The following is a 13,369-nucleotide window of genomic DNA, read 5'->3' on the forward strand; positions in this document are numbered from 1 at the left end:
CGGACATACGAACACCGATTTGGCTCAAATTTGACTCAGACGTCTATCTCCCAGGCCTACACCCATTTATCAGAAAAATCTGAAATTTGGCGCTATAGCGCCCCCTACAATTTTACCTTTACAAAAATTACTTCACGTCAGACATACGAACACCAATTTGGCTCAAATTTGAAACAGTTGTCAATCTTCCAGGCCTACACCCATTTATCAAAAGAAATTTCCATTTCGCTTAATAGTGCCCCCTACAAATTTACCTTCACGAAAATTGCATCAATTTGGACATACAAACACCGATTTGGCTCAAATTTGACTCAGTGGTACATCTCACAGGCCTACACCCATTCAATGGAAGAAATTTTATTTTAGCTGCATAGCGCCCCCTACAGACTTACTTATACAAAAATGTCCTTAGTTCGGACATACGAGCAGTGATTTGCCTCAAATTTGAATCAGTTGTCAATCTCCCAGGCCTACACCCATTCATCAGAAGACATTAAAATTTGGTGCTAGAGCGCCACCTGCTGAACGATGGACATACTTTTACTGGCCGTGCCCTTGGTGAGGGCCTTTAGATGCCGCTTGCGGCTTTAAGTTTTCGGTCTCCTTCGCTTTGAGCTCAATTTTGACCCCATGAACATTTACGATAACTCACCAAATTTTGCCCAAAATTCAGAAATGTACAAAATTGAATTACTTAGGTTTTGTAGATGTCGGTAAAGAAATGTTGCTGCAGCGCCCCCTTGAAAAGTGGAAATGCATCGTCAATGGGAGCACATCCAACATAAAGTTTGTCGTAGAGCCACGAAAATCAGTACACAGATTCATCATGAGGAGACAAACAAAAAATATTATTATGGCCATGCCCCAAAACCAACCCTTAGTCGGCCATATTGGATTGAAATCTCCAAAATGCTGTGTCAGCGTTTTTGCTGACGTCGTATTTTAACTATCTCCTCCTTGGGCGTTTGGCCGAATGAGCTCAAAATTGGTGTACAGTATCTAGAGGAGTGGGGCATCAAACGTTGGCCAAATTTTTGGGATCAGTTTTACCTTTTTTGTGCAAGGAGGTTGCAAAATTTGCAAAGTTTTTTCAGAAATTTGCCTTTACAAATCTTGCTTCAGTCTGGTTATACAATCACCAATTTGGCTCAAATTTGAATCATTGGTCAATATCCCAGGCCTACAGCCACTTATTGGAAGAAATTTAATTTTTGCACTATAATGCCCTTACAGCGCCCCCTACAACGTTACCTTTACAAAAATTGCTTCAGCTCGGACATACAAACACCGATTTGGCTCAAATTTGAATTAGTTGTCAATCTCCCAGGCCTACACTTATTTATTGGAAGAAAGTTAAGTTTTGTGCTTTAGTGCCCCCTACAAAGTTACCTTTACAAAAATTTCTTCAGCTCGAACATACGATCACCGATTTGGCTCAAATTTGAGTTAGTTGTCTATCTCCCAGGTCTACACCCATTCGTCTGAAAAATGTGAAATTTGGCTCCATAGCGCCCCCTACAAATTTAATTTTACTAAAATTGGTTCAGTTTGGACATACGATCACCCATTTGCCTCAAATTTGAATCAGTTGTCAATCTCCCAGGCCTACACCCATTTGTCAGAAGACATTAAAAATTCACACAGTAGCGCCCTCTACAAATTGACCTTTATGAAACTTGCATCAGTTCAGACATACGAACACCGATTTGGCTCAAATTTGACTCAGTAGTACATCTCACAGGCCTACACCCATTCAATGGAACAAATTGAATTTTGGCATCATAGCGCCCCCTACAGATTTACTTATACTAAAATTTCTTTAGTTCGTACATACGAACACCGATTTACCTCAAATTTGAGTCAGTTGTCAATCTCCCAGGCCTACACCCATTCATCAGAAGACATTAAAATTTGGGGCTAGAGCACCACCTGCTGAACGGTGGACATACTTCTACTGGACTTGCCCGTGGCGAGGGCCTTTAGATGCCGCTTGCGGCTTTAATTTTATTTATTTTTTGTCTTATTTTTCTTGCTCCTGCGCTTTGACCTCAATTTTGACCCACTGAACATTTATGAAAACTCACCAAATTTTGCCCAAAATTCAGAAATGCGTGAAATTGAATTTACATATAGGTTTCATAGATGTCGGTAAAGAAATGTTGTGCCAGCGCCCCCATGAAAAGTGGAAATACATTACGTCAATGGGAGCACGTCACCCATTCATCAGAAGACATTACAATTTGCTGCTGAAGGATGGACATACTTGTACTGGACATGCTCGTGGCGAGGGCTTTAGATGCTGCTTGCGACTTTAATTGGAATTACTGTTGAATGTACTTCAGTTCATAAAGCCTTCTCTCCTTTGGTTTTTACACACATCATATGTCTTTGTACAGTTTAAGCTCACTCATTTGGATCCATTTGAACTGACATGAGTTTGTCCTGAGTATCTATATTCAGGTGGTTTCAATGTTGGGTGAGGATTTCAATCATTGGGGGCCGGGGAGGGGTTAACACTAGCATGGACTAGATTTGTCTACTTGCTTGCTAGAACGGACTGAGTCTGTGCGCGTGCTTGTTTGGACCGACCCGCAGTCGGACAGACCGGGTCCATTCGCGTCCTCCGACAGACCCGCAGGCGGACGGACCGGGTCCGTGCATGTGCTCCGACAGACTGGGTCCGTGCGGGAGCCCCTATCCCTGAATCTTTTGAGCTCTTTCCGTGCAGGTGCCTTCCGCCATGTTTTCAGAGGCCAAACATTACAAACTGCGCACACACACCTGGCGTGCCACGGCTTCTTCAGGAAATGAACAGTACCGTGAGTTTTCTAGGTGCGGTGAGCGAACACGGTTATCATAATAATTAGAATTTAAATGGTAATACTAACCGTCGGAAATTTTACCATGGTTTATCATTATACTGGATATCATTACATCCCTAGTCTCAACGACAATCTACTTGAATTACAACATGCTGAATAGTCATTCTTGAAGTTTTGTCCAATGACACTAAAAAACTATCAAACACTTCAGCTAAGTTAATAATCAAATGTAGGAGCAATTATAATCCTCATTTACCACATGTAAAGAGATCAAGTCAACAGCAGGGCCTCTTGAAGGCCTGGTGCATATGACTAAAGCTATCACTATAAACGTTTTGTATCAGTATCAAAAATTGTCATCATAAATGTTGGATCATTATTTCTTTCCCATTTAAAGGCTGATTTTTGAAAGCTGAAGAAAGTTGGGGTCATTTGTGGTAGTAAGGTATTGAAAAAAATATGTAACAAGACAACAATTATGCAATAGACAAAAACAAAGTGAAAACACTGTAGAGAATGGAAAAGACATAGAATACGCAACCATACAAAACGGATGTAAAAGACTGAAACGAGGAAAGAATGATGGAAAATATCCAACTAGAAATGTTGAAAACTATTATCTAGCTTTCAACATTTCTAGTTGGATTGTGAAATCTGTGTAATAGACAAAATAAGACAGAGACAAAAACATAACTGTCCTTCTTGATTTTGTTAGTATTTTTTGGGTTTTCAAAGCCGTCAAAATACAGAAAAAAGTGCAATCTGACATATGATTCAACAAGATGAACACAATGCAAAGTATGATTATGTTATGTTATATATATATATTTGCAAATTGGGCCACACGGTGGTGCAGTGGTTAGCACTCGTGCCTCACAGCAAGAAGGTCCTGGGTTCGATTCCAACACCAGTCGACAGGGTGGGACCTTTCTGTGTGGAGTTCGCATGTTCTCCCCGTGTCTGCGTGGGTTCTCTCCGGGTACTCCGGCTTCCTCCCACCATCCAAAGACATGCACTGATAGGTTAATTGGTTAATCTAAATTGCCCATAGGTGTGAATGTGAGAGTGATTGTTTGTCTCTGTATGTCAGCCCTGCGATGAACTGGCGACTTGTCCAGGGTGTACCCCGCCTTCGCCCCTGTGTAGCTGGGATGGGCTCCAAGTGACTCCTGTGACCCTAGTGAGGATAAAGCAGGTTCAGAAAATGAATGAATGAATATTTGCAAATTTAAAGTCTTTCTTGTGGTCTGACTTTTAACACCCTCAAATCACACATTTCACTAAAGACTTTTTTTTTTGAAGACAAATGAAATATGTATATTGTGATAATGTGAGTCTAACTGTTGCTAACCTTGTTGACCTTAAGTTTCTATATTAGTTTTAAAACAAGTTCACAACACAAACTAACCTTCAAATGTGTGTTAACAGTAGGGCTAGTACTAATTGGTGTGTTAAATCATCAAGCTGCTATACTTTTATATTTTAGCTCATAATGTTAAATTAAACATTATGTATCATCTAGTATCACTATGTGTCTCATATTTACACCTGATCAGCGTTCGAATGAACTGGCCTGAGGAAACTGAATTGTCATTTCCCAGACTATCCCATTTTTTCTTTGTGGGTTGTACTATCTATAGACTTATTTTTGCATCAAAAACAGCAGAAATGTCGGAGATAAATCATGATCATATAATGAAGTCAGAATCATTTTGAACCTGATTGGACATGGTGTGGGATAGTAGGACACTCCCTCAACGTCAGTAATGTGTTCTTCAATATACTTGTGCTTTCCTGTGACAGTGTCAAGCCACAGCCCAAAGTGAAGGATGGCTGGGATTCGCAGGCTGAAGATGTCAGTTCAGGAGACGAGAAGAAGACGGGCTTTAAAGATTTCATAAAGCAGCTGCCTCGTCTGACTCCTCCACGGCGATCTTCAAAAGACCCCAGAGGCTCACTGGACCGAGAGAAGTCCAAACCCAGAGACCAAACAGAAGTAAGTTGAAAGACGAAGTGGTTTCATGCACACCTCATAAACTTACAGGGTATGGCCAGGCCCTCACCACTCACTCACTTCTTATGTACATGTATGACAAACCTACACAATGACATATTCCGAAAGCGCCATGAAACTGATGACTGAGTATTGTTTTTCACGATCGCACACCCCGTATTATAAGATGACAGTTGACTTGCAGTGATCCCTTCCATTTCTTCCGACCTGGGAGCAGATATGGTTTCATTGATTGTTGTCTCCATGTTTGTTGCTGCTGCGGCTGTGTGGTATTCCCATTCTCACAATGCACTTCATGACAAAATTTCCGAAAAGGCACAAGTGACGTATTGGTTTGGTATGTAAACTTATTACATACACTTTGGGTGCTTTTCTCAGCTACCTTAGCAGGTAGCTGTAGCCTTTGACCAGCAGCAGGTGTCATCAGGTGGTACACAACCTTCTTAGAGTGTTTCGGCCCTCAACCACAACACTCTCCAGTTGGTGGGCCGGCAGTGAGTGGCCAGCTCACTGCCCACCTGCCCCTGGCCTCCAGCTTTCCTCTTCCCGCTTACTCCAAATCCAACACGAGGCGCGTTCTGCCTCCTCCCCCATCCTGCTGACCGCTTGCTTCTTGTTCCACTCATCCAACCCCAGAGCTGACAGCAACCGCCATGCCGACTGGGCTGGGAAGCTCCGACACCCGATCTCCACCGGGAACAACCATGCCTGCCAGCCTTGTTTCTGCAGTTCTGGATAAGAGACTGGTACTTTGAGGCCTTCCTTTCGTGGGCCTCCTCACAACCTTCCTCCCATGGCACTGTTAGTTCGACCAGAATAGACTGCTCGTGATGGAGTCATCTTCAAAGTTGTTCAGATGAGGGAAGTGATTTAGGTGCGTAAGCATGGAAAGACTAATGGATTAGTGATATTTAGGCTATCACACGGGTTTTACAAATTTGAAAAAAAAAATTGTGATGAAAGTCATACATTGTTTTAACAGGCAGAAACCTGGGGCAGACCCCATCTCTGGTTGTCAGCCTTGAAGAGTAGGGGTTAAAGAGAGGATTAAAGAAAGCGAGAGAGATGAGGGGGTGGGGCATGTAGATGCACAGCAAACTGAACTATAACTGTTAAAAACTAGAATTGCTGTTGCTAGTCTAACTACCAATAAATAGTATCAAATAGTACCAATAAATAGTACAAATACCCAGAACTGCTATCACCACTACTACAAATACAAGTACTACTGCCACAAATACAAGTACTACTGCAGCTGTTAGTAACAATAATAGAAACCTCTGCCATCCATGTAACTATGATAATCACTATCACAACTATATGGATAAATAATTAATGATGCTGAAAGAGAGAAGAAGAAGAAGGAGAGAAGCAGGACCACAGCAGCAGGTCCAAAGATGAAATGGCAATGAAGCACCACCATGTATGAAGAGCCGCAGAAAGAGTTTGAAACAACTTTTTGTATGATCCAGGCCAATGGCTTTTTGCTAAAATACCTGTAATTTTTATTAACTCTTCACCAAATAAATGGAATGCCCCAGTTACCTCACCTGTGTGTGGTAGCTGTTAGACATCTTTTATTTTCATTTCACACTCATAGTAACAGATGACAGTGACCACAGGCTGCATAAGATCTCACTCAGCTCGACAGGAAGTCAATGTGACCTCAGCAACAAAATATATCTACAAAATAGTTGATTGATTAAAAATAGAATTTAAAAGTTTGTTTACTATCTTTAAGGCTTTGTACAATATCTCTCTGACCATAGCACATATAACGCAGAACTGAACACAAATACAGTGAGTACTGTTAAATGGGAAACAAGAAAGTACCTCCTTAAAGCTGTGTTGCTGTTCAATCTTAGGCTCATGACCCAAAATGGGACACAGCTGATTTTATTGGGTCACTAGCTGGCAAAGGAAAATTTATGGCAATAAGGTCATATGTAAATTAGTTTTCCTAATATAGAAAAAAATCTGGAAAAGTTTATGAATACCATTTGAAAGACAGAGGAGTGGCATCAGTTGTAAAAGACATAACAAAATAAACATGATATAAAAACTTCAGATCAATCAGATAAAAAAATAGATTTTAGATGTTTAGAGGTGAGAAAATTTATGATCCACTCTCTTTCTGGATAGGTTGTCTCAGATTTAGTATAGATTTTCTTCACTTTTTCTCCAAGAAATGGCACACACAACTTAAAAATAGAATAGTTTGTTCATTCATTCATTCATTCATTCATTCATCCATTTTCTGAACCACTTAGCCCTCAAGAGGCTCAAAGGGGTGACGGAGCCTATCCCAGCTACCATGTCATCATTTCATTGCAGTTAATCAGAAAAATATTTTAACAGTCATTGAAACTTGTGCTCTTTAGTTCTGTAGCTGCCTGTCAAGCAATTTTGGAGTTCGTCATCTTGAAAATAGGACAGATTTTTTTATTAAGTACAAGGTAATCCTTTCAAAATAGAGAAATCTCTGTGGATCATCAGGTAAAATTTGGTTTGTAAAGTATGGCCCACATTTGCACGACCTTCATAGTAATATACTACCGGTGTTAACTAGAGCTGGACAGTTAATTGAATTGTAATTTCAATTCAGTAAAATTTTATTTATAGAGTCCAATATCACAACAAACTCACCTCACATGGCTTTACAGAAATTGTTGAATTGATTTAAAAAAAAAAGACAATGAAAATAAGCAAACAGTCAAGTAATCAGTTAATAAACAGTCAGTGAAGCCAATGGATCAATGTCCCGGGCATCCCCTGTCCTTAGACCCTCCTTCTTGGCAAGGGAAACCTCCAGAAAACCCAGTGGGAATAAGAGAAACCTTGGGGAGAACCGCAGTGAAGGAGAGATCCACTCCCATGGACGGACAGGCTGTAGATATGACTAGGACTGATGGATATCCATTTGCTGATGTAATTCCAGTCTATAAGGATGCACTAGGGAGGGGATACATGCAGACAGCTGAGGGGGTACATCTAGACAGGTGGGGGTGAGGAGGTCCATCCAGACAAGTGAGGGTAAGGGAGGAGGTCCATCCAGACAGGTGAGGGTAAGGGAGGAGGTCTAGTGTCACAGGTCAGGACAAAGCACAGATGGGTCACCTCAGGTCCCGTTGCCATTGGGCCTTCAGCGGCCACATCTGCAACTGATTTCAAGTCTGTGCATTTATATCATTACAAGAGGATGTAATTTAAAGACCCACATTTTGGAGGACGTATGGTGGTCTGATGCTGAAATCTAAAAATATAAGCACAACTTCTTCAGTTTTTAATTTTTTTTTTTTTTTTACACTAGTTTAACTTTGCTATGTATGACATCATGCAAGAGCAGTGACCACTAGGTAGCATCAGATACTACTGGTAATATCATATACTACCGATAGTATAAGATACAACTGGTAATATATACTACTTGTAGTATCAGGTACTACTGATAGTTTTAGATACTAATGATATTATCAGATACTACTGGTAATATCATTTACTACTGATAGTATCCAATACCACTGGTAATATCAGTTAATACTGGTAAGGTATACTAATAGTAATATCAGATCCTACAAATAATATCAGATACTGCTGGTAATATATACTACTGGTAGTATCAGTTACTACTGATAATATCAGATCCTACAGGTTGTATCAGATATTACTGGTAATATATACTACCGGTAGTGTCAGATACTACTGATGATATCAGATCCTACTGATAGCATCAGATACTACTTCGAAGTATCACCTTCAACTGAATGCAAACATGACCTAAAATCGTGTAGATCACAGAGTCAATCTAGAATCATCATCATGTCAATATGTACATTGTATGTAACGTCTTGTTGTGAGTAGGGTTGCCACAACTAGATGACAAATAGTCAGTGGCAAAATTAGTCAACAACTAATTTATTAATCGACAGGTTGTTTGTGACATTATGCTCTTTTGTTTTAAGGAGAAAAAAAAAAATTTTATTGTTGATTACAACTCTTGAGTATTTAGTTGTTTATTTAACAACTTTGTTAGGCACTGTAATTGTTATGCACAAAATGCACTTTTGTTAGGTGGGGGGGTGTATTTTATTGCTGCTGCAGTATTTGTCGAATATTGAATTAAATATTTGTTTAACAAATTTTGTTATGCATTCTAATTTTTTTTTTCTCAGTTTATAATCTGATAAGTCGTACCAGTAGTCGATGACAACTAGAAATAGTCATTAGTTGCAGTCCTAGTTGTGACACAGGACAGCAAGCCAAGTTAGCAAGACAGGCTAATCAGTCAGTATATCAATCAGTATAGCCTGCAATAATCACAATATTCATCAGCAACATGCAGCAAAAAAGGATTTTTTTTCTTCCAATGATGTAAAAAATCAATTCAGTGATGACATTACTAGCAGAATATATTAGAATGGCCACACTGTAAATGTTTGTCCCACAGGATGACCTGGTGTCGCCGTCGTCAACATCAGATGATGAGGATGGTGAGAAGAAACCTCCGAAGAGACTGAACCAAAAGAAGATTAGAAGAAAGATATCCACCTTCTTTAAGAAAAAATTTGAGAAAGACAAGGATAAAACGGACACTGAATCTTTACCTCAGAGACCTTCGACTCTCCCCATTGACAAGAAACCAGAGCCCACCCCCACCCTTGTCTCTCCCAGTAAGCCTTGATGCAATACCACAATATTAAAATGTTGATGTGGAAAAGTCATACAGCATAATAATTTTAAACTGGTGGCAGCCATTATATTGACTGTGTAGAAATCTTGTTGGTTGATGCTAAAGCTGAATGTTGGACACAGAATGGGGTTTCTGATGTGACATTCATGGTGTTCTGTTTCTTTGTGGGTGCAGACCACCCACCTGAGTTCTACGATGAGGTTGCAGAAAAACTTGAAAAGATTGCCCAGAGGTCCACCAGTACCAAGAAACCCAATAGGAGGCCCACCACTCCACCTACACAAGGTAATCATATGCACATGCACAAATACACACAGGATTGTTGAAGGGCCAGCATTGGTTGTTTATATCAAACCATACTTATGCAAGTTCAGGGGATTTTCTAGAAAAAATTAGTAAGAGGGAGCACAGGTAGGCAAGGGAGCGAAGCGACCAAGCAGGGGGGATGGTGCACGGTCTGAAAAGAGGCCAATTCGTGTCATTTTGAACCATCAGACGGTCTACCTACTTTGTTTACGATAGTTTTGGAATAATTTTATCGTTTTTGATGACCAGGCACATTGTCATGTGTTGTTACTGTGGTAGTTTCTCTGGGAAAAGATCGTTTTTGGAAAGATTGCGTGTTGTGTAAGTATTGTGTTGCAGGGGTTTCAATAATTTTCAGAGTAGACGGTTATTTGTTAAAAGTAGGTGGCTCTTCCCAGATGGCAGGTTGGGGTCCAGGGGCAAAGCCGTGGTGGGGGGTATACGGAGGGCGAAGCTGATATCCGATATATCGTCCGATAACCGATATATTGGCCAATATATGAAATAAGAGCATTGATATGCACAGCAAATATACTGTACATGAACATAAATTCTTATAATACCCAAAATATGATTCAACACAAAGAAGCAGAAGACTACTAAATTAAAATAAGGAACTTTAATTAGTAGCACTGTCAATATAAGGACTGTAAACCCACTGATAAATAAGAAAAGGCAAACTGTAAACATAATGATATAAGAAAAGCAAACTGTAAACAATGATAAATCAGTAAATTTGTAGTGTTCTTTGCTTTGCTGGTGCTGGAGCCCTGGCTAACTCTTGCACTGCAGATGTTGAATCTAGTGCCTGTGGAGTCTTTTGTGAAGTGGCTCCACACCTTACTCTTCCCCTCTGCCTGTGAAATGAAAATGTATACATTTAATGCATTTTGGTAATTAGCATAGAATTTGATTCTATAGTTGGCCATTTTAAAATAACAAGTGGCTGGATTTAGCTGAAAGTGATAATACATAGGCTAATGTGAAGTGTTTTTAAACTAATACATTATGTGTTTTTAGAAGGTTTATTCACAGAAACATCTTACCAATATCAATTAGTGATATTTACTAGCTAATGAAAAGTTCCATCTTCAGCCACTGGGTATTTGCAAACCGCTCAAAAATAAATGCTGAAGCAAACATTAAAAAGAGAAAAAAAGTTGTCTACAAACAAAATAAGAAATAATTAAAACATGCATCACATTATTAGACTTAATACAAGGGATTAAACTACATTTTATGTAACAATGTAGCTGCTTTCAAAACATGCAATGCATAAAATTACAACTAAAATACATTACTTGGAACCTTTTCAAAATTATTTTAGTGAAGACATTAACTTGTGAATTTATGAGCCCCAGTAAATCCTGCATGAACAGTATGAAGTGAAGTGGCCACTGTATAGTAGTCTGATATTAATGATGGACATGGGAGGTGACAGTTGCATATATCTGTATTTCACAAAGATGCAACTTACATAACTTTAAAACGCTGTATAATAGTCTGATATTAGATAATGGTGGACATGTTGATTAACAGTTGCATCTGTGTTTATCTCACAAAGATAATTTACACAACTTTAAAATGCTGTATATACTCTGATATTAGATAATAGTGGACATGTGATTAACAGTTGCATAATGTCTTTTTATTTCACAGAGATGCAACTTACACGACGTTAAAATGCTGTAATACGCTCTCTAAACTTGTGTGAATAAAAACTAGAAAGTTCTTCTTGACATAACCCTGACAACGTGTTTCCCAAGGACGTTTTTCTCATGGGGCACTAAAGTGTAGTGTTATATTGTTTTACAAAGTCACAGCTTACCATGGAGTAAAATAAATGCAGTTTCTTTCTCCATTTTCTCTCTTCTTCTCTGCTGCAGCCGAGTGAGTGTGAGAGGTGTTGGTGCACTTCGCTGGTCTGTGTGTGTGAGGGGGAGGGGCCAGGTATTGGGGGCAGTGTGCAGCACACAGACACAGGATCTCCGTGCAGCAAAAACTTAAATTGATGTATCAGCTACATATTGACCGATGTTGATTTATCAGTGATAAGCTATCGGGCTCTAGTTTCTAATCTTGTGCCGGGCAGCAGAAAAGACCTGACCTAGGCTCCGGAGCGGAAAGTAGCCGGCAACACATATTAAATAGCCGGTGAAAATCGCCGGCAGCCGGCAGTTATTGAAACCCCTGGTGTAGCATGTAACTATAAGTGTACGGCGTAACTGTGAGCTTTGGGTAAAAAAAAAAAATCGAATTTCGGTAAGGGGATGCTAGCCGAAAGTATGAGGGCGCAGCGCCCCTGTTCCCCAGTTAGGAAAAACCCTTGCAAGTTATTCATAGTAGTAGAAGTAGTAGATGTCCTTAAGGTTAAGATTTTTGAAGGTCTTGGGCTCATCTCATAGTATTCGCACACAGGAAGGCCTACAGCAAGGTTTGGTTTTTTTACCTCCGCCAAGTGAAACGGCGGAGGTTATGTTTTCATCGGGGTTTGTCTGTCTGTTTGTTGACTGTTAGCAAGATAACTCTAAAAGTTATGGATGGATTTCATGAAATTTTCAGGAAATGGTTATACTGGCGCAAGGAGCAAATGATTACATTTGGTGGTGAGGGGAGGGGCTGATCTGCCTTGGCGGAGGTCTGCACTTTCCGAGTGCTTTTCTAGTTTTGTTTTGTTTTGGGTTTTTTTTCTAGTTTATTTTGGTTTCAAGTTACAGTTTAGTAGTGAATGATATTTCATTTGTTTTTGTTTTTTCTGGTCAGCAGTGGACTCCTGTGTCTGGGTATGAAAGGCTGAACCATCCAAAACTTCATGAACTGTACATGAACTGAAACAGTAGGGGTGTCATGGTACCTGTATTTGGCCTGTACTATCACAGTTGGGGTTACACAATACGGTCATGACAGTACACGCATGATGAACAGGACAAATGCATGTATTATTCATGCTTATTCAAATGTGTAGCAACACTTAAATCTGTTGGATGGCTGTAAATCAGAGGTCCCCACCACTTTAAAGCAGGTAGACACAGACAAGAGAGCAAACCATCCCAGTATAAGTACACTGGATATAGATAATATCATTGCTAAATTAACTTAGGTTACTGGTTTACAAAAAGGCATGTAATAAGAGTTCAGACAGTGGAGTTTACAAAACTCTCTGAATGTTTACCAGGAAGGAACTGGACTGCATTCATGGAGGCTGCAGTAGCTTTCATTTCCACACCATTATGTTTCTCCTATGTTCAAATATAGCATTAGTTGAATAGATTTGTAAAGGAGGGGCTGGCTTTATTGGATGGTAGTTCCTAGTCTGTATCATCTGAATAAAAGAATACTCTATGAGTTTCAGAAACGGTGGCTTACAGATGCCTCAGTGTGTTGTTTAACTAACTGGCTGCCACTGATGTCTATAGACATTAATTATGTTTTTTAATGGAGGGGGCTGGCGGGGCAGTCCTGGCGGAGCTTGTCGGTAAAAATCAGGCTTGTAATCATGGAAGTTAGTGGTACCGATGAACAATATACAAATAATAA

At 39.8% G+C, this 13,369-nt stretch overlaps 1 protein-coding gene across 3 annotated transcripts in view; it reads left to right on the top strand.

Moving 5' to 3' along the window:
- The window catches only part of bcl2l12 (BCL2 like 12), a 47,249-nt gene that overhangs the window by 18,863 nt on the left and 15,017 nt on the right, over positions 1–13,369 (top strand). For all 3 annotated transcript variants that reach the window (XM_030140716.1, XM_030140717.1, XM_030140718.1), the window contains exons 3-5: positions 4,626–4,818; positions 9,284–9,506; positions 9,701–9,811. In XM_030140716.1, coding sequence (XP_029996576.1) covers positions 4,626–4,818; positions 9,284–9,506; positions 9,701–9,811 — 527 coding nt within the window. The remainder of the gene's footprint in view (positions 1–4,625; positions 4,819–9,283; positions 9,507–9,700; positions 9,812–13,369) is intronic.

The sequence above is a fragment of the Sphaeramia orbicularis genome, chromosome 8 (assembly GCF_902148855.1).
Source record: "Sphaeramia orbicularis chromosome 8, fSphaOr1.1, whole genome shotgun sequence".
Taxonomy (NCBI): Eukaryota; Metazoa; Chordata; class Actinopteri; order Kurtiformes; family Apogonidae; genus Sphaeramia; species Sphaeramia orbicularis.